Source organism: Corvus hawaiiensis, chromosome 2, assembly GCF_020740725.1.
Source record: "Corvus hawaiiensis isolate bCorHaw1 chromosome 2, bCorHaw1.pri.cur, whole genome shotgun sequence".
Classification (NCBI taxonomy): Eukaryota; Metazoa; Chordata; class Aves; order Passeriformes; family Corvidae; genus Corvus; species Corvus hawaiiensis.
Genome location: NC_063214.1, coordinates 61722781 through 61742345, shown reverse-complemented (window position 1 = coordinate 61742345; position 19565 = coordinate 61722781). Strand labels below are relative to the sequence as shown.

The 19565-nt window shown below is 37.6% G+C and overlaps 1 protein-coding gene across 1 annotated transcript in view; it reads right to left on the bottom strand.

Annotated features, from left to right (window-relative positions):
- VWA8 (von Willebrand factor A domain containing 8) overlaps window positions 1–19565 on the bottom strand; it is a 181433-nt gene that overhangs the window by 65895 nt on the left and 95973 nt on the right. The window contains exons 22-26 of the mRNA XM_048295381.1: window positions 17653–17728; window positions 16856–16991; window positions 15392–15511; window positions 13275–13480; window positions 4906–5057 (exon numbers count right to left, since the gene is read on the bottom strand). Of these exons, the coding sequence (XP_048151338.1) occupies window positions 4906–5057; window positions 13275–13480; window positions 15392–15511; window positions 16856–16991; window positions 17653–17728 (690 nt within the window). The remainder of the gene's footprint in view (window positions 1–4905; window positions 5058–13274; window positions 13481–15391; window positions 15512–16855; window positions 16992–17652; window positions 17729–19565) is intronic.

The window sequence follows — 19565 nt, the reverse complement described above, 5'->3', positions numbered from 1 at the left end:
AAAATGATCAAACAACAAAAACTTAAATCATCAAACAACTGTGTTCAAAAAGTCAACAGAGCCCGCTTTATAAAGTTATGTATTTAGCTTTCAGAGAACATACTGAAAGATGGGTATGAATCTTGTAAAACTGAAGTTCCACTGAAAGCAAATTCTTCACTGCCAGACATCGTATTAGCACGGCTGAGGACATGAACTATGAAAGACAACAAAGCTGCTTAATATATGATCTTGTAAACCAGCTCAGTGCTGGCACAGAAGGTATTATTCAAGGTCTCCAGTAACAGCCTGTGCTCCATCTAGCTGAAAAGACTTCCACCCCACGTAACCTTTTTGGACTTAAGCAAGATACAGCTTGAAATCAGGAAAATTCCTTGCCAATCATTCTCCATAATTTATCCAAACATATTTTGATTTGAATTATAAGCAGTAGACATTCAGAAGAGTTGTATGTTAAAACTCCTGTTCCCTGGCAATTCCCCTTCCTCAGCTGGCCCCATGACACAGCGGGATGACAAGAGATACGTACGATATGAGCCATATCCAGTAATTACATTACCTGGGATGGGGGAAGCAACACAAAAGAACAGTCTCAAGAGAAAAACAAAGCTGTTAACATTTACATATTTACATTACATATAAAAAACTCAGTTCATATAAAACAAATATTGAAGTTATAGCAAGCACCTGGAAGTGAATAGTGACAGGAGGAAAAATGGCAATTTCATCAAGGATATATGTCAGAATTAGGATTAAATGCTGTTTTACCTAGAAATTGCAGATGGTCTGAACTGTGCACCAAAACGGCAGATTAACATGAATTTAGACAAATATTTAACAGATGTCAACAGGAAAAACAAAACGTAATTGTACATAAAGAAAGATAGTAAGTTAGTACCATGAATAATTCATTTTACCTACTATGTCTTGGCAAACCATCATAGACATCTGCTTTACACAGAGTACTGATAAAAATTATAAACTAGTGGACAGGTGGTACCAGGAGAGACAGACAGTATTTTAACACCTGACAATACTGAACATGTCAGTGCCTTGAAGAATGGTTATCTTACCTGGGAAAAAATCACAACTGAAGAAAGCAAAAAGACCAAGTAAAGCATTCCTTTACAGGTCTAATATACGATACTAATTTTGCTAATAAATAAATTAGTAACAACAAAAAAATTTCTCTCTTGAAAAAACTACTGCAAGAATCATTTTGTAAATGGTCATTACACACCATGTAATCTTCCCTTCCAAGATTAGGTATATTAATTCCAGAATCTAATCTAAAATACTCATAAGGGTCAATGCTAGCATCTGTTCCATTTCCCCTGGATTTCAGCAATTTCAGCTGGATATATCCCTAAATACTTCTTCTATTGAAACCCCGTATTGTAGCATTTTGCTTGTGTGTCTCATGGATTTTTTCCTATATTTACAGCAGTTATGTTGCAGCAGCACTTTAAATAATTCTGACTTACACAAGTTTTCTTTTCAATTAAGTAATAGGTGACAGACTTCTCCAAAGCTTATTAAAATAAAAATTCATGATAGTTTGGTCCAAGACATGCTTAGAGAGTACCTGCATAAAGGTGTCAGCATTTCACTGTAATGATTTTCCTCTCCCAGAATCTCCTGGAAATGCTTCCCTATTGCAAAATTTAACTGTACAGGATTTGTGTTCTTATACAATGATTTTGCTGTTGGTATGACTAACACCCTCAGGCAGAATTGGTTTGGACTATTATCCCAGTTTTCATTATTACTTAGTAGAATCACTGAGCAATTTATTATGAGAGCTACTAAGTCTTTAAAGTCTACCAAAAAAAGACTGGGGCACAGAAGTCATCTGTGGAGATATGCTGCTGTCGCTAGAACATAGAAATCACACCTAGAAATCACACCTTCAGATTGCCAGCTTGTGAGAGCATAGAAGCAGGTAGGAAAACAAGCTTAAAACAGAAAGTGATCTTGACATGTCATAGAACCAATCTGAAAAAATCCAATACAATAAGAAAAATGTAAGTGTGAAGAAAGCTGCTCACAGAGAGCAAAGACGGGGTAAGAGCTATGGAGGGTTTTGCAAAAAGGATGTGAAAATTTATGCTTAGAAAACCAGAGATGAGTTAAATATTGCACAAAATGCAAACATACTGGGGTTTTAAAAAGTCAATACATTTCTAATCTGTACTCTCTTACTATCTACTTGGCTCCAGGAAAAATGAACTAGACCAGTTTCACACCCAATACTTATCGATGGACACAAATCGAGTGAAGACAAGGATCATAAAAGAAAAATAAAACCAAACAGAGGCCTTAAAAACAGGGCAGATCAAGAGGTGACTTTCTAGTGGTGAGGCTACTAAGAAACAAGACTGACTTGCCCTAGGAAGTTATAGAATTCCTCCTCTGAAGGTTTTCAGGCATGAATCATGAAAGAAATGAGATAAGGTTTTAGAATAACCTGCATCTTTTCTGAAGGAAGTGGGCTGGATTAGATGAACACCATTATCCTATTCTCAGATTCATGGAAAAAAAATAGAGAGGTCAGTACTCTAGTACCTTTTCTGCAGTAGTCCAAACACCATATACCCAATTACCTCAATGTGTCTGTCCATCATGGGAGCTTGCAATATGGGCTGGAACAGATTTGGAGAAATTATCTCAGTGTTCTTTAACCTCAAGGCAGAATCAACTGTGCCTAAATCTGAAAGTTGTGGCTGTAATTCAAGGTGATCTACCTGTGGCTTACAAACTCCATAGGATTAAATCTCATGACCAAAATCAAGGTTGTCTTGCAATGGAGGAGTAAGAACCTGAAATGCCAGCTGTTGTGGATGTGAATGAGGGATTGAGACCAAGACAGCTACATCATCAGAGCCAGGTGCTCAGCCCAGCAAGGTGAGATGTAACAAAAAGTTGCTTTTATCAGCTGTGGGTGAACTGCTCCTGTAGTTTCTCCTCCCCTGGGCCTTCAGTGTACAAAGCATGCTCACAGCTGCCTGTCTAGTGAAGTTTTTGATGAGCATCTTGTGGGTATCTTGTAAGTCTGTCATCCTTGGTGTAACCTGTCCTATAAAACCTCAGTGAAGAATTCAAAATGATCAGGTGATTATCTTTAATTCAAAATAATTACATCTTTCTTCTATGTTCTCACTTCTACACTGAGCAGTCCCCAATTACAGAAACATTTCTGTTTCCTAAACCTCTGATTGTCTCATCACTAAAGAGTCCTCTCCCATATCTAATACTTCTAAAATTACACAAAGAGCAAATTTCTCAAAAACTATGACAAGCATTGTAATTCTTTAAAATAGAAATTACCAAGTAACATTCAGCAAAGAAACTACAGCAAGAGTTTCAAGTGTGTTCTGTCAATTTGACAGACATTGTAGTTGCTCAGGTACTGGTTCCCCAGGCATGTAATAGTCCTGTCATCAAAATTAAAGGTACACCACAGGCACTACACTGCCAAGCTTTTTAAATAATATATGTAGGATGTTAATTATGATAACAGTGGTGCTGCAGCACAGGAAACTTACACATGGACACTTAACACCAAAGAATGGGTAAAGCTGGAAGGGACCACAATGGTCATTTGCTCCAACCTCCCTGCTCAAGCAGGGTCATCTTAGAGCACATTGCACAAGGTTGCATCCAAAGGTTGCTGTATATCTCCAGTGAGGGACACTCCACAACTCCTAGGCAATTCCACTGTTCAGTCACCCACACCAGAATCACTATCAATTCATCATGCCATAAAAATAAGTCCCTCCTTAGCAAATATAAAGTATATATGTCATGTGGCAAACTCAATTTTCCATATATCCATAAAGCTTTTTCCATGAAAGGGAAATATTTGTTTCTTCATAAATAAATTATGTATTAGAGTTCAAGACAGAGAAAGTTTTCTAATCACTTTTTAATATGATCTACTTAAGCCTGTTTTCTGTGAATTTCAGAAGAATGCATTACATTTGTTTCACAGAATCATAGAATAGTTTGGGTTGTAAGGGACCTTAAAAATCATCTGGTTTCAACCTCCCTGCCATGGGCAGGGACACTTTCCAGGTTGCACAAAGCCCTGTCCAACGTGGCCTTGAACACTTGCAGGGAGGGAACATCCATAACTTCTCTGAGCAACCTGTTCCAGTGTCTCACCACCCTCACAGTAAATAGTTTCTTCCTAATACCTGATCTAAACATACCATCTTTCAGTTTAAAGCCATTCCCCCTTGTCCTACCACTAAAGGACCTTGTAAAAGGTCTGTCTGCAGTTTTTTTCATAAGGCCCCTTCAGGGAGTGGGGGTGGCTTGAAGATGGGAGGGCATTACTATGTAATGTAGCTGTTTTGATTCTAACCTCTGGAAAAGAAGTATATGGTGTAACATGTCAACTGGTAATACAGTTAAAAAATAACAGTGATTTACAGACACATACAAAAATGGGCCTTAGAGCTTATGTGCATTGCCCCATTCAGGAGAAATATTTTTGTAGAGCCCTCTGTGAGCATCAAAGACAAAAACCAACTACCACTGAAGACAACATTTTTATCTGCAGACTTAGGTAGTAACCAACCAGACAGAAGTGAATTGCAATTCAATTAAAAACACAGGAAAAGAAACAAGTATTTCCCTTTATTAAGATATACCTGTTTACCTTACAAGCTACTAATATGTACATGCACATTAAAGATTAAACATTAATAATAAGCAAATACTCGATCATGAAGTAATTTATATTGTTGTAACTTATTTGGAAGATTATAAATTTGAACCAGTGGAGGACTGACTTCCAAGAATTCCAGGATGTTTTTAGATCAATTAGCAGCAAGATAACACACTAAAAAAAGTGATCATGAGAAACATGTCTTCTTAATATATATCTTATGTTATTCTTACTCCTTGGCCAGCTGTACATTGGTCGGTTTTGCTCCAATAGGTATCCCATATTTGTGCAAAGTCTTGTATAAAATTTCACGCATTTCATTGTTGTAGGAGTCAAAGTCAAATACGTTTCGAACCACATTTGCGAGCCCTTCAGATGGAAATTTCTGTAAAGAAACAGACCCCCAGATATCTTTTAGTGACTATTAACTTACAGCATATCATTATGTACTTCTAAAATGAACAATTATAACATTAACTTTGCTTGACAAGTGCTCAAGTAATCTTTACTTTTTATTTCCAGAACATCGTTTCAAGTTAGAATGAAGTCACTGACACTAAACTTGACTTAAACAAAAAAGCATGTGGCAATTATTTAATACTAAACACCATTAATGGTTTAAAGAATTGTTTTCATTATATACCTAACAAGATGGTGTAGTCATTGGAGAATATAATTAATACTAGCCTGTATTTTTAAAATTTGGTTTCTGTAAACCGTGAAGATCTGACACAAATACACATATTCATATAATTCACCCATACAATCAATTTAAGAATTCTGACTCTTAATGCAGGATATAGAGAAGCAGATAATACACTCCTTGGCTAACAAAAAATATTTTAGGTCATGATGGATTTTAGTAGAAACAGAAATTCACTTAAGATTCACAAACTTTTTTTTCTTAGGGAAAAATACTAGTTGAAATGTGCTATGTACATTTAAAACCCCCAAATATTTATCAGACTTTCATTAGTACCTTCAACAGAAATGAAAGTTTCGTTACTGCGCTGGACTGGTTATTCCGGATGAGGAATTAAATGGTTGGATGGTTGCATCCAGAGGGTAGCGGGCAATGGCTCAAGGTCCTGATGGAGATGGGTGACTAATGGTGTTCCTCGGGGGGCTGTACTGTGACCAGGACTGTTTATGATATTCATCAGTGACACAGTGGGACTGAGAACACTCTCAGAAAATTTGCAAACGATACCAAGCTGAGTGGTACACCTAACATGCCTGTGGGATGGAATGCTATCCAGAGGGACCTGGACAGGTGGAGAAGTGGGGCCACAGGGATTTCATGAGGATCAACAAGGCTGTGTGCATGGTCCTGCACCTGGGTTGGGGTAACCACTGGTATCAGCACAGGCTGGGGAATGAACAGATCAAGAGCAGCTCTGACAAGGACTCGGGGGTGCTGGAGGTTGAGAAGTTGGACATGACCTGGCAATGTGCATTTGCAGTCCAGAAAGCCAAATGTGTCCTGGGCTGCATTCAAAGCAGTGCAGGGCGAGGGAGGGAATTCTGCCTCTCTGCTCTGCACTGGTGAGACCCCACCTGCAGTGCTGCATCCTGCTCTGGGGTTCTCCACATAGGAAGGACATGGACATGTTGGAGTGAGTCCAGAGGAGGGCCTCAAAGATGATCAGAGGGCTGGAGCTCCTCTCCTGTGATGATGCCATGACGATTTTTTGCCTTTTCTTTTATACCCCTGTTATACCTTTCTACAACTTCTGTATTCTTAGTGGTTTTTTGCCTACATTCTTGGACTTGTTTGTCAAGCTAGGAGACTAAACATTTTAGAAGCTTCATAGTTAGGGATCAGAAGGCCCCAGACACTAAGGTCCTCTCCAGAACACATTCTGTAAATTAAGATAGAACCATCCAGGGGAAGGTTCCTTGGGGAGGGAGGCTCATTCGAGCCTCTCATTGGGGAATTTTTCATAGATATGCTAATTAGTAAGACCTATACTGTTATACCAAATCTTTTGTGAGGTGCATTGCAGTGTGCATTAAGGTGCATTCGACCTGGATGTGGTGCACCTAAGGATCCTTTCCCTTCTAACTGTGTTTGACTCTTGATTTTAAGACCAGGAAAAGGCATCAGTGAAGACAGACGGAGAGAGTTATTCAGCCTGGAGAATTCTCTAAGGAGACCTTATAACACCTTCCAGTACCTAAAAGGGGTTACAGGAGGGATGGAAAGGGACTGGAAGGACATGTAGTGATAGGAAAAAGGGGAATGGCTTTAAACAGAAAAAGGGCAGATTTAGATCAGGTATTAGGAAGAAATTCATTACTATGAGGGTGGTGAGTCACTGGCATAGGCTGCCCAGAAAAGTTCTGAATGCCCCCCGTACCTGAAGCTCTCAAGGACAGGCTGGATGAGGCTTCGAGCAACCTAGTCTGGTGGAAGGTGTCCCTGCCCACAGCAGCAGGATTAGAACTAGAATTTCTTTTAGGTGCCTTCCAGCCAAAATTATTCTATGATTCTATGAGTTAAAATTAGAGAAATGAAGGCTTTTTAATATCACAAAACCGCTCAGAGAAACTGATGCCATTGATTAAGAAAGCAATTGAGGTGGAGGACCCCAAGCTGGAGTAGGTATATGCTGAAAGGAGGCTGTGATCTCTGGCTGTGGGAAGCCCACACTGGAGCAGGCTCCTGGCAGGATTTGTGGCCCTATGGGGAGAGGAGCCCACACTGGAGCAGGTTTGCTGGCAGGACTCATGACCCTGTGGAAGGGGCCCAGGCTGGAGCAGTTCCTGCAGAACTGCAGCCAGTGGGAAGGACTCACAATGGAGAAGTTCATGGAGGACTGTCTCCCATGGGAGGGACGCCACGCTGGAGCAGAGAGTGAGGAGTTCTCCCCCTGAGGAGAAAGTGGCGGCTGAGACAACGTGTGAAGAACTGACCACAGCCCCCTCTCCCCATTCTCTTGTGCTGCTGAAGGGGAGAAGGTAGAGAAAGGCAGGAGTGAAGTTGAGCTTGGGAATAAGGGTGGAGTATGGGGAAGGTGTTTAAAGATCTGTGTTACTTTCTCATCTTCCTACTCTGATTTGATTGGCAATAAATTAAACTAATTTCTTCAAGTCAAGTCTGTTTTGCCTGTGACAGCAATTGGTGAGTGATCTCTCCCTGCCCTTATCTTGATCTACAGGCCTTTCATTATATTTTCTCTTCCCAGCTGAGCAGGGGAGTGACAGAATGGCTTTGGTGGGCACCTGGCATCCAGCCAGGGTTAGCCCACCACAGATGTAAATGGAACAAGCCAAATAAAAAGAATTTAAAAAAATAAATATTATTGCTGTATATCCTAGAACTCTACTGCCTAACTGATTTATTTTATCTTTTTTTTTGGCAAGAGATGGGAGTGAGAATCTTTTGGTTTAAAAATGTCTCATTTTTTCTTCACAGGCCTTTCATTCAAATACTAGATCTTTCAGATAAGGACCTGGATGCTTCCATCTCAGTATGCCACATTTACGGTGATGAACGTAAACTTGTGAAGAGGTATCTTAAGAAGTTGTAGTCTTAATTGGTTTTTTCCCCATTAGTGAGCTAGACTGGTACAAAGAACTTGAAAAACAGACTTAAGTGTCAGAGAAGTTTATAAAAGTATTAAAAATACAGATATTTGAGTCCTGATTAAAAACTAAAACAGAAGAAAACAGAAAATTTTCAGAAATGTTTTGACCTATACTCTTAATCAAGTATCAGCCTTAGGAGTTTAATACTTTCCCAACTTTATAAATATCTGATCTAGATAATAAAATACCTGTGACATAAGCAATACTAAAATTAGCTAGTTACTGTGATAGACTAGAATATCGCTGCTAAATTAAGCTTGTACAAACCTTTTTTTATCTGTGGTGTACATGGCACAGAGAATTTTAGTACTAGTGTTGCTATAAAAGCATGTTAAACTATGTTCTGCTTTTTAAACCTGTCTGTGGGGAACCTATTAGAAGTTCTGCATCATTACAGCTTAGCAAAGTACAAGTTATTGTGGGATCATATAAAATTGCTCTACAGCCTGTGCCATCCTTGTTACAATGTCCAGTTCCTACTGAATGAAACAGGTACTAAACCCCTTGTCCCTAAACACTGTATAAAGCTTTCACACGTAAGGTGAATTGAAAAGTTCATGACAATGTTTAGTAGTGAAAGTGCTAACTTCTATATTGTTAATTGCACTTGGAGTCAAAAGTAAGCATCATTCTGAAACAACAGTTACATGCTGAATGCCACATTTTCTCTGTTCTCAGTGCAAAGCACAACCAACACACTGGCAGCAAGCTGTCTAATTCACTCATCAACTATGCATTCACCTGCCCTGCACTAGGTACTGCAGAAACCTTGGTCAGTACTTCAGATAACATCTGGTTTTCCCTAGACGTCTCCAACTATTCCCACAGTTTTCTGAATCATTGCATAACTTCTGACATTGATACCCTTTTCTGCAATGAATTGCCTCAATAGTTCCATGTCTCTTGTATCAGCAGGACAGCATAAAAAATTTCCTGAGGTACAACTGATGGCTTCTGGGAACACAAGCCACTTGTCAAAAGTAATTTAAAAAATTCAGTAACTAAAAAAAAATCAACTTTCCTGTTTCAACCAGAACAAATCCAATCTCTTTTTAATAACTGCTTGGACAACTGCTTCCTAAAGAAAGGAAATGACAGTTCACTTTAAGGGAAAAAAAGAAAAAGACAAAAAAATCCAAAAAGGTTAAATGTTTGGGAGTTGAATTGAACACTAAAAAAATCATTTGGTTTCTATTGATTTTTAAAATGAGATTACTAGAGGAAATATTGATCTCTTATCAGTCTGTCTGGTTCTCATTCACTGATTCTTCCCCTTACACATAACACCTCTGTGTGTACCTTAGATTATTTTCATAGCTTAGATTCTTGGCTATTCTTTAAAAAAGTAAGTTTTTTGCTTTCAACAATTTTATATTTTTATTTATATTGTGTGCTTTATTTGATACAGAATTTGACTTAGTGAAAACTCTGTAGTTTTATGGATCTAACATTCCATGAGGATATGTATTCTGACAGTCTGTGTAAAATCTATGAGCAAAATTGTAATTTTCTAGTAGAAATCGAGAATCTTAATTCAAATATGCTGTACCCATTGAGGTCTACTGTACTTCTAACACTGCCTTGAAAGGAAAGTGATAAATTATCTGGTATTCAGTCTGTAATGAATCCAGACTTTTTTTTTTGACTTCTACCTTGTTTTCTCACTAACATTCACTTCCCTATGTATCCTGGTGCCTTCAGTTATCTATTTTCCATCCTGCCAGCACCATCTCAACGGCCCACCTATAACAGATCTCTGCCTACCTGTTCATTCTCCTGTGCTCTTGGTTTCCACCTGCACCCACCCCTGATGCCCTTTTACTGAATGTTGCCAGCTCTCTCTGTGCCTCCTCAGCTGTCCTTCAACAGGGCCAGAAGCACCATGTCTATGGCTCATCCTGAGTGACAGAGATACTAATGGATTAACCAGTACTTGCATCTTTAGTGGGCATCATCTGCTGCCAAGCAAAACAGCTGAATTCTCCTCCTGCAATTTCAATCAGTTCCTCTTTGTCACAGAGCCACTGATTTTGATTAAACCAGTAGAAACCTAATTATCTTTGAAAATTGATAACTGAGATCCATTGTGGCTGGCCAAAAGGGTAAAAGGTTATTATTGATGTGTGTTTGGCAGCAAAGCGAGAAGGGGATACAAACTGTTATTTGATAAGCCTAGCTTCCTTTTGAGATTAGGCTGAAAAGTAAAAAAAAAAAAAAAAAAAAAAAAAAGGCACTATCTTACCACAAAAGCTTGCTGAATAGGCCTTAAAACCTAATGATGAGTAGACTTCAGGTCCAAAAGGTTTCTTAGACATTTACTGCTTGAAAACATCTATCAAGGTCTCATGAAAAACAGCATATTAGATTGCAGAGAAGCAGTCATAGCACATGCTGCCGAGAGGCAGCTTATGGTAACCCAACAGAGCAAGAGCACAGCTTCTGAGCTTGTCCATAAGCTACTAAAGACTTTTGACATCTGACAGTTTGAAAACTGGAGGTGAGCAAGACAAAAAGGCCACGTCACCTGCCAACTAGAGCTGCAAGACCCAAATTCCCCATACAGTATGTGAGGAGAAAAAGTTGCAGTAATCAAGGTAGGTACCTGCATTCGACAACTCTTCCTATGCCTGCAGTTTTGGGTCTTCAAAAGAGTTTGGTATCTCAAGCTTCACCAAAAAAACCTTTTCCTAAGAAAAAGTTAGCATAGAGACAACCTAGCTCTGAGCACAGAGTCTAAGCTACAACAAAATTACTATGTTCTCTACTTGCATAATCTTTAGTGGAGGATACTCTTGTAACTGCACTCCCTATGCATATCCTATATGCTGAAGAACACAATTAGTCAGAGAAGATAAACAATATGCTAATACCATAGCAATCAGCATATTTTTAACTGACTAGTCCTGATGCTCAGATGTGCTCTCAGACAGCAGTAATCAAAAGCAATTTTTTCCTCCAAAACATCCAACCTTTTTTTACAGAGGCAAAAAATTCCAAAATTATGTGAAAGAAATCAACACAATAGTACAAAGAGAGCAGGGCCATGGAACTGCTGTAAGGGAAATAGTTTAACAACATGACTAACTTCCCTCCTTCCTTCCTAAGGACCAGCAATTTTACTGACTCATTTCCCTCCTTCCTCTTTCTTCTCTACCTGAAGACCTAAAAGTTTCTTACTTTGGAATAACCATTATGTTTCTATTCATTGTTTACATTTGGCTACTCCCAGTCTTTTTATTATTCAGACTGAAAAACAAGTTACAGTAAACAAAATGTTGCATTCTTTCTAGAATAAATGTTACAATACAAGTCAAAGCTGCATATTGGAGATGTATTTGGATATTTACACTTCGAAAGAGGTGAAAGCTTAGCAGATGGAAAACTTCCCCACTGATCTGCACCCAGTGTCCAGGTTGAAGTGACCGTACTAATCTGATTAAGTGAAGGAGACAGAAGCAGAGAGTAAGACAATTAGCAATGCAGCTCTTTCAATCTTCAATTGGACGCTGTTCACACTCATATAAAAGAGGAAATAAGTCCTATGTTTCCGCACCAGTTACCAACAGAAGACAGTTCACCTTAGGTTACTTGGAGATAGATGATGAAGGAAAGAAGCTAGGAAGGAAGGTAGGAACAGCAGAAAAGTATGAAGACAAAAAGGAGTTCATTTAACAAACACTCTAAAACATTAACCTTTCAGCAGCACAGCAGCTGTTCCTCAAGTCTGTAATTTTTCCACTGCCATTTTGAATGTAACTGTGTGTTTAGAGGGCAGCAGGTACATGTTCTATCAGCTTGGTAAACAAATACCCATCAGCTGGCAATGGATCCTAATAGACTGCTTTGCTTATGTGTTTATCCGGATTCCTCAGCCTTTGGGTGTGAATCTAACCCTTAGTACAAAGTTACAGAGTGTTATTTTTTCTTTATATTATTGATACCATAGTAGCACCAGTTTGTCTTGAGACCTTCTTGCACTCTAAGAGACCCCAGAGCACAAAAATCTATCATCCCCAGAAATCTGGATGAAGATTTTTAAAAGGAGTAATTCCAACCTGCAGGATCTGAATGTCTGTGTATATGGTTGAATGTTTGTGAATATGTTCATGACCACAAACACAAAACTATCATGCAACCCTGCTATACTATGCAGTATAAAACATAGGAGCAGTAGGTCAAAATTTGTGAGAAATTACATTCTAATTGTATTCATTACATTGATTTCCACTATTTTTTTTTAAAATCTAGGATTCAATAATTCAAGAAACGGCCTATAAATTAACAAATTACAAATTCTATAGTTATAAACAGAAAAAAATAAAAGCACTGCTATTTCAAAGAGCATTAAGACACTTTGTATTTCAAATACTTTAGGCAAAAACCATTCTTCAATTTATAAAGACAGAAGTCAGACTTTACTGTAATATTTAAGAAACCTGATCATCATTAAATCAGAATTCACAATTTTATAGTTAAATGTGTGTAGGAAGTAATCATGAATCCTACATATTCCCTTGATGAGTTGTTATCCATCTAGCATTTTCCTTAGGAAAAAAGTCCACCAGTGATGCAGTGATGAACAAGTTATGTGGCAGGAACTTGTTTTTTCACAGGAAAGGATTAAACCCACACAGTCTGTAGCAGAATAAAATGAACAGTTGCACTGTCCTGTAAGTATTGTATGTTGAATAAGGAATTTTATAATGAGGGCCAGCATGAACATTGCACACTGTATTCACAGTACGTGATTTTTTCTCACACAGTAGAAAAACAGGCTCACAGGGTCTTTTCTATCTAAAAATAAATACGCAGAAAAAATATCTGCCCATGTACATCTGTGATCCTTACCCTCTGACTATCTGAACATCTGAATATTGTGCTTCTTTCAAAATGTGAAATGTTTCATAAGAATTAAATAAAAATGCATGAACAATAATGGCATCTTTTTTTCAGGTATTAAAAAATTAGTATTGATGAACTCAAGTTTCCAATTAAATCTGATGTACTGTACCTGTAAATGTTTTACAATGTTCACAACTTCTCTAGTTGAATAGGGATAGTTAATAATTCCTTGGTCAGCTAAGCTCCTGAGCTCTCCAAATGCAGCTACCAGTTTCTGTAGAATCGGCTCCGGAACATTGGGACCGTATTGTTTAAGCATCGACAGTTCTGACTGTGGTTTGGGATTATCAACAGCATGGCAACTAAAAATGTCCCCTACAAAGAAAAAATACCAGCATGAAGTTAAGTAATTTCTAAAGAAGTAGCATCACAACAGCCCCTTTAAGTTTAATACTGCACCTTTAATAGAAAAGGTATGACTCAAAAGAATGCTGAGTACCCAGTTGTTAAAACTGTGAAAAATGTGAAGTACAAGCTATGAAGAACATCAAGGTTTCTGGAAACACAGATATCTCTCCCATCATTTTAAAGAAGCTGGTATCATGAGGGAGAAATTAACTTCAAGAATAAACACATGTCAAATGAATGCAGAAAAAAATAAGAGAGAAAAGATTTTAAGAAAACATAATGTTGAATGGAACCTATTTGTGAACCCCCTCAAAACACCATAGAATGCAGGGAAATTTTGAAATGCAGGAAGGCCCTAATGCAAACCCAGTTAAGAGGTCTAGAGGAAATACTGAATTTATCTTTTCTCCCTGCCTGTCTTTGAAGTATGGTAAGAAATTTGGCAAGACATCCTTTCCATACATTGGCATGATATTCATCCCAATAATACAATCTACAAGTTGAGTTTATTCATAGAAAGTCTCTGAACAGTTGTACAAAACTTTGCAGGAGCTTGATCAGATCCTGCAGAAAAAGGACTTGAATTAAAAAGCAGAAGAGACCCTAAGCTGGAAAAACAGTATCAACGAAGAACCCCAAGGTCTCAACCACATCTCTGCCATGTGTGTCAAAAGCAGTAACACTGATCAGTTTTGTTTAAAGTGTCCATGTAAGGAAGGAAATCAGGGTATGAAAAAGAAATACACTACAATAAATTCTCTTGGGGCAACATAGCTTGGTGAAATTCAGAGCCAATGAGTTTCAGACCTGGAATGTCCATTCAGTGGGAACCTCACCTGAAAAACAAAGAACTACTAGGTAATACCGAAGTTGGTTTGCACCTGCTTTTTTGAGTATGTTATTTGCTGCAGAACAAGCATTATGGCCAAAGTTAACAGGTAAAATCACAAAAATTAAGGTTCCTGCACATAAATGGCCAAGCTAACATAGATAATACAGTCAGTGGAATCTGGAGGGTATTCAGTTCACAGCCATTGTGTAACAACACTGCCAAAACCTTGCTAGAGGTTCACTTAGACTAACACTGGACTATATAGGCCAATGGGTTCTTCACCACTTGCCCTTATGCAACTTAAATTCTTGGTTTTGCTGTGCGATTAAGCTCTAGGGGATCTTTATTGACACAAAGAATTTCTGGGACCTACCAGGAGCTTTCCAAAGTAAGGCTTCTGTTGTTATGAAAATTGATGATGTGAAATTTGGACAGCCTTACCTGACACTGAGATGAATTCAGTATCTTGACAAATATATGTATTTTACTAAGGCTATCATAGCTGGCCACATGCATGGAGAGGCAAATAAGGATTAAGAAGCAGGTAGCAGAGTGCTAGCAGTAGAAAATACAGTAGCCTTTACTGCTGAAAGGAAAGAAAAGAGCCATCTATCAAGCTACCATCTCTTATATCAAACAGGACAGCACCTGAGCTGTGCCTTGTTTGATATGGGGAAAAAAATAGTGAGCAGTTGAAAGAGATGTCAGGTGTCAAGCTTATAGTTTATTTGTTTGCTGTATTTGTATACTACATACACTCATTAACGAAGATTTCCCATAACCTTGTGTCTGCAATGTGTGTCCAGATCCCATAAAACAAAATAGTTTTAACTCAGATGATCACATACATAAAGCTTTGCCCTTCAGGGCAAGTTCGAGCACTTTTATTAAGATATGTAAATTTACATGATACTCTTAGTGTCTTACGTGAAACAAAGTATCAATATGCATAAGGGCCCCTTCTCCTCATGAAACCTAATGAATAAAGACAGATATTCTATTCATCAAGTCTATTATAAAGATCATAATTTAATATGATCACTTACCTAATGTGCCAAAAAAGTCATTACCCAAGAAAGGAAATCCAGGCCTATTTGCCAGAACTATCATTCTAAAATCAGGATGAATAACTATTACATTTTCTCTCCCCTCTACATGAGCATGATCTGGAAAAGAAATAAAATGTATTACTTGCATATTTAAGATTTGCAATACTGAATGAATGAACATAATTAGAATAGATGAAGACTTCTAAGAATCAGAAGAAAAATTCTTCTAATTTGATTATGTTTTTCTTAGAATTAGAAGAACAGTTACAAAAAAAGGCTCAATAGCTTCTTACATGTCGTTCAACTGAGTTTTCTAGGTTTCATTTTAAAGTTCCATAGTTTGTTTCACAAAAATTTAACTGAAGTGTTTAATTGAAAAAACATAAAAATGCATTCACTGTTCTTGGGGTGTGGACTACCTGTCCCCTTTATATTTAATTTCACTGAAACAGTGAAGCCAATGGTGAATAAAATGTATTTTTATATAGGTCTGACATCATCTAATCTGGGAAGACAGGACTGAAATTCCTCCTGGTTACTACAAAAATTTGTGAGATGCCAGAGATACATTATTTAACACATGTGAAGACCCTGGTTCTCCAAAACTACTCAGACTGGCCCCATTCAGAACCTTGTTCCCTCTCAGCATGGTTCCAGCGGCACATGGTTTTTGGGAATCCTTTAAGTGCCCCTAAAAAATGACAGTAATAATTAGGAATGGCTAGCAAAATGTTTTAGAATAAGTCCACCTAGAATTTATAATGACAAGCAAAACTCTGGTGTGCCATGTGAGTGTTGAATGATTGCTACACTCAAACATTATTCCCAATATTTTTAAAATGAAACTAATTGCATAAAGTATAGTGTCTAGTAGCATCAAGAGAGCATTTCAAACATGGTCTTTTTTCAAAACACAATGAAAAATATCTATTTCCTGAAATAAATTTGATGATGAATTAAATTCCATCAAATTACAGATAATCTCATCCTGCAGCATATATTTAAATAATGAAGTCAGCATATAATCAAGTAAGCATATGCAATACTTGATTAGATAAAACCCGTAACAATTTGAGCCTAGGCATACTCAGATCTTCCTTCTAGACCTGATGATACCCCAACTCTCTAGATGGGCATAACCAAGATCATAATTTTGTCAACTAGATCTTTATTTCTTATGGTGAATGAGAAGCAGAGGTCAAGTTACACTTAGTTTGGTTTAGGTTTTTTTTTTTTTTTTTAATTTTTCAGTAAAATTCACAAGAAAGCTAATTTAAGAAAACATTTGTGGTTATTGCAAAAGTAGTAAAGAAAATTACTGTAATTTCTTTTATTGTTAACTTTTTAGCAACAATTTATCCATGTGGACTGTTTTGTGTCTCTGCTGAGCAATGTAATTGCTGAAAACCAGCAACACGTCACATTTTACTGTAAATGATAAAATGCTTTCATTCTACTTACTGGCAATAATTTGCCTTCCATCTGACAAAACCATTTCCCCACTTTCTACTAAAGTTTTTAAGATACAAGTGACATTTGTTGGTGCTTTGTCTGCCTCATCAATTACCAAAATATGTCCAAACTTCACTGCTTTCACCTAGAAGAGGAAAAAAATCATAACATCACTATCACCCAAAAACCCTACAAGGAGCTGCGTTACTGATTTCTCAGTGAGCAGCAGTGACACTTCGGTGGCACTGAGACAAGAAAGGGACTCAGGACAGGGGTAAGCTGTGACCAAACCACAGTACAAGAAGAGGAGGCAGATGAGACAAGAAAGGTGGGTGTTTCCTTTTCTTCTGGATAGGGAGGGAAAGGGGTGTGCTACGGAGGGAAGTGAGTAGCCTGACTGTGAATGACTTGAAGTGCAGACAGAGAAGTGCAAAACCAGTTTGCATCTAGACTGTCAACATGCAGCTGAAAGAACTAAAGAATGCCAGCAATAGCTTTTTGGAGCCCAACTTAGCATGTAGGTGTGAGGTGTTACAAAGGAGAAGGAGGAAAATACCACTCTATCTGTTAGAATGTGTCAGGTTAATACTAAATTACTTTCCATACTCATTTTGTGTGTGGAGACTCCCAAGATTATCATCTTATTCATATTTGGCACAACAAATGTGACAAATGTGACCAAATAAAAGTTAATCAAATGTTTGTTACCATGCTCGCTCACTATGCCATGAAAAATCAAATCACGAACATTTTAAATTTTACATCAAAAATAATTCCAAATATAAAATCCAAATGCTACTACTGACCAGCGGTGAATCCTCATATATAATAAGACCATCCTTTACAGAAGGTTGTAGGGTAAGGCTTTGTACAGTGGTATCCCTGAAATGTGGAAAAGCAGAGAGTATTAATTAAAAATACACAGGAATTTTAGTTACAATAAAATGGAAAATGAATAAATGAAAAGCTGAATACTCTCTTTTTCTAAAAGGAAAAAAATATGTTTTTTAGAACACTTGAATAACTGGGAACAACAGTGTGCCAGCTTAGTGGTCAAATGTGAGTATTCCTGTTTCTGCCAGGACTTTCACAGTAGTTCTCCATTTCTCATAAACCCTGTAAAAAAATCACTGAGAAGAGAATCAGTATCTTTTGTATGTAAGCACATTATTGATGTTACCATTTCTAGTTAAGTATGCCAAAACTGTCATTTATGTGACAAACAGGAATTGTTACTGTTTTAGCTGTTCTTTTCCACATATAATCAAGCAAAAAACCTACAAACAAACAAACAGACAAATCCAACTACCAATCGTGGAATTCTAAAAATCAATTATTTTTAGTTTGATCTAAGCCCTACTGGCTTGCTACATTTTATATCATGAACAGTGTAAGTTCTTAGATGGGACAGAGGCTTCACAGTCTCTTTTTGAAATTTTGTGTTTGACTTGCTCAATTGACTTTTTTTTCAAATTTAAAATAGTGCTAATTAGAACCTGTCATGAGAATATTCCTTAATCTTCTCTATTTTCATCTATTTAAACCACCACTGAATGTACAGATAAATAAAAAACAGTTGCAATTCAGAAAGGTGAAGCAACAGACATCACCACAATAGATTCACCTACATAAATGATGTCCATAACCTAAGGAAAGCCCCTCCTGATTGTATAAGATACTTGCCCAGACCTTTGTCAAGATCTGTTTAACCAACCCCATTTACTTTGGGTTCACAGGGACCAAGGAGCTAGCGAATAATCCAGAGGTGGGTCATTACAGAAGGTCTCCAAGACTCCAACAGTTTCATGGGCAACAGGAAATTCAGTCTTAGGGCAATTAGGCTATACCATCCCTTTCCTTCAGTATTTCAAAATTTGGATTAGTATGTGTCAAAAGAATGATGGGCAGATCACAAGACAAAAGCCATCAGGAGAGCCTCACTTAACGCTGCTTGAGATCCACATACTGGTCCATCGGTAAGGCTGGTAACCTCTGCACTGTATGTAACATTTGATGCAACAAAAATCTCTTACCTTTCACAGCCGTGCTGTAACAAAACTGTGTGCTTAAGCCTAGCTGACTCACTCTTCCAAATATCTACTTAATTCTATCTTTAATTTTGCAACACTTTGTAAAAAACCAACAATTCTGATAAGCTCCATGGGTACAGGAAATCAAACAGTACTGTTTGCAGCACACTATTAAGTGGCCAGCTTCATATTACAGTTTTAAACTGAGAGCATAACTTGCACACTTCCTTTATTTAAAACTGCTGTCAGCAGGATTTCTGTCCCTAATAACTAATATTTTCTTATATAGCTTTAAGCCCACAACTGATTTATCTCACAGTTTCCATGTGTGGGGATAAAGCAGAGGGCAGAAAGAAGACTTCTAATGTTTAGCTACTTGATCTGAACTTTAATCCAGGAAGAGAAAGGTTACAAAGCTGGGACCACCTTCACTTCATTTAACCCCATCAAACATTGCCTGTCACAAGTAGGCAACCCTGCCCCAAATAGTTATATTAACATTGTATTCACTTGCAACATATAATTTTTTTAAATCACTAAAATAAGCAGTAGCACTAATCTATTATCTTAGAAATCTTAGCATGGACACAAAAACAAAGCTTCTACTGTCATCCTGTTTGTCTATGCTGGGCAGAGAAATAAATAATGGATCCAAAAAAACCAATAAACCAGTGATTTTTGTTTCTTGA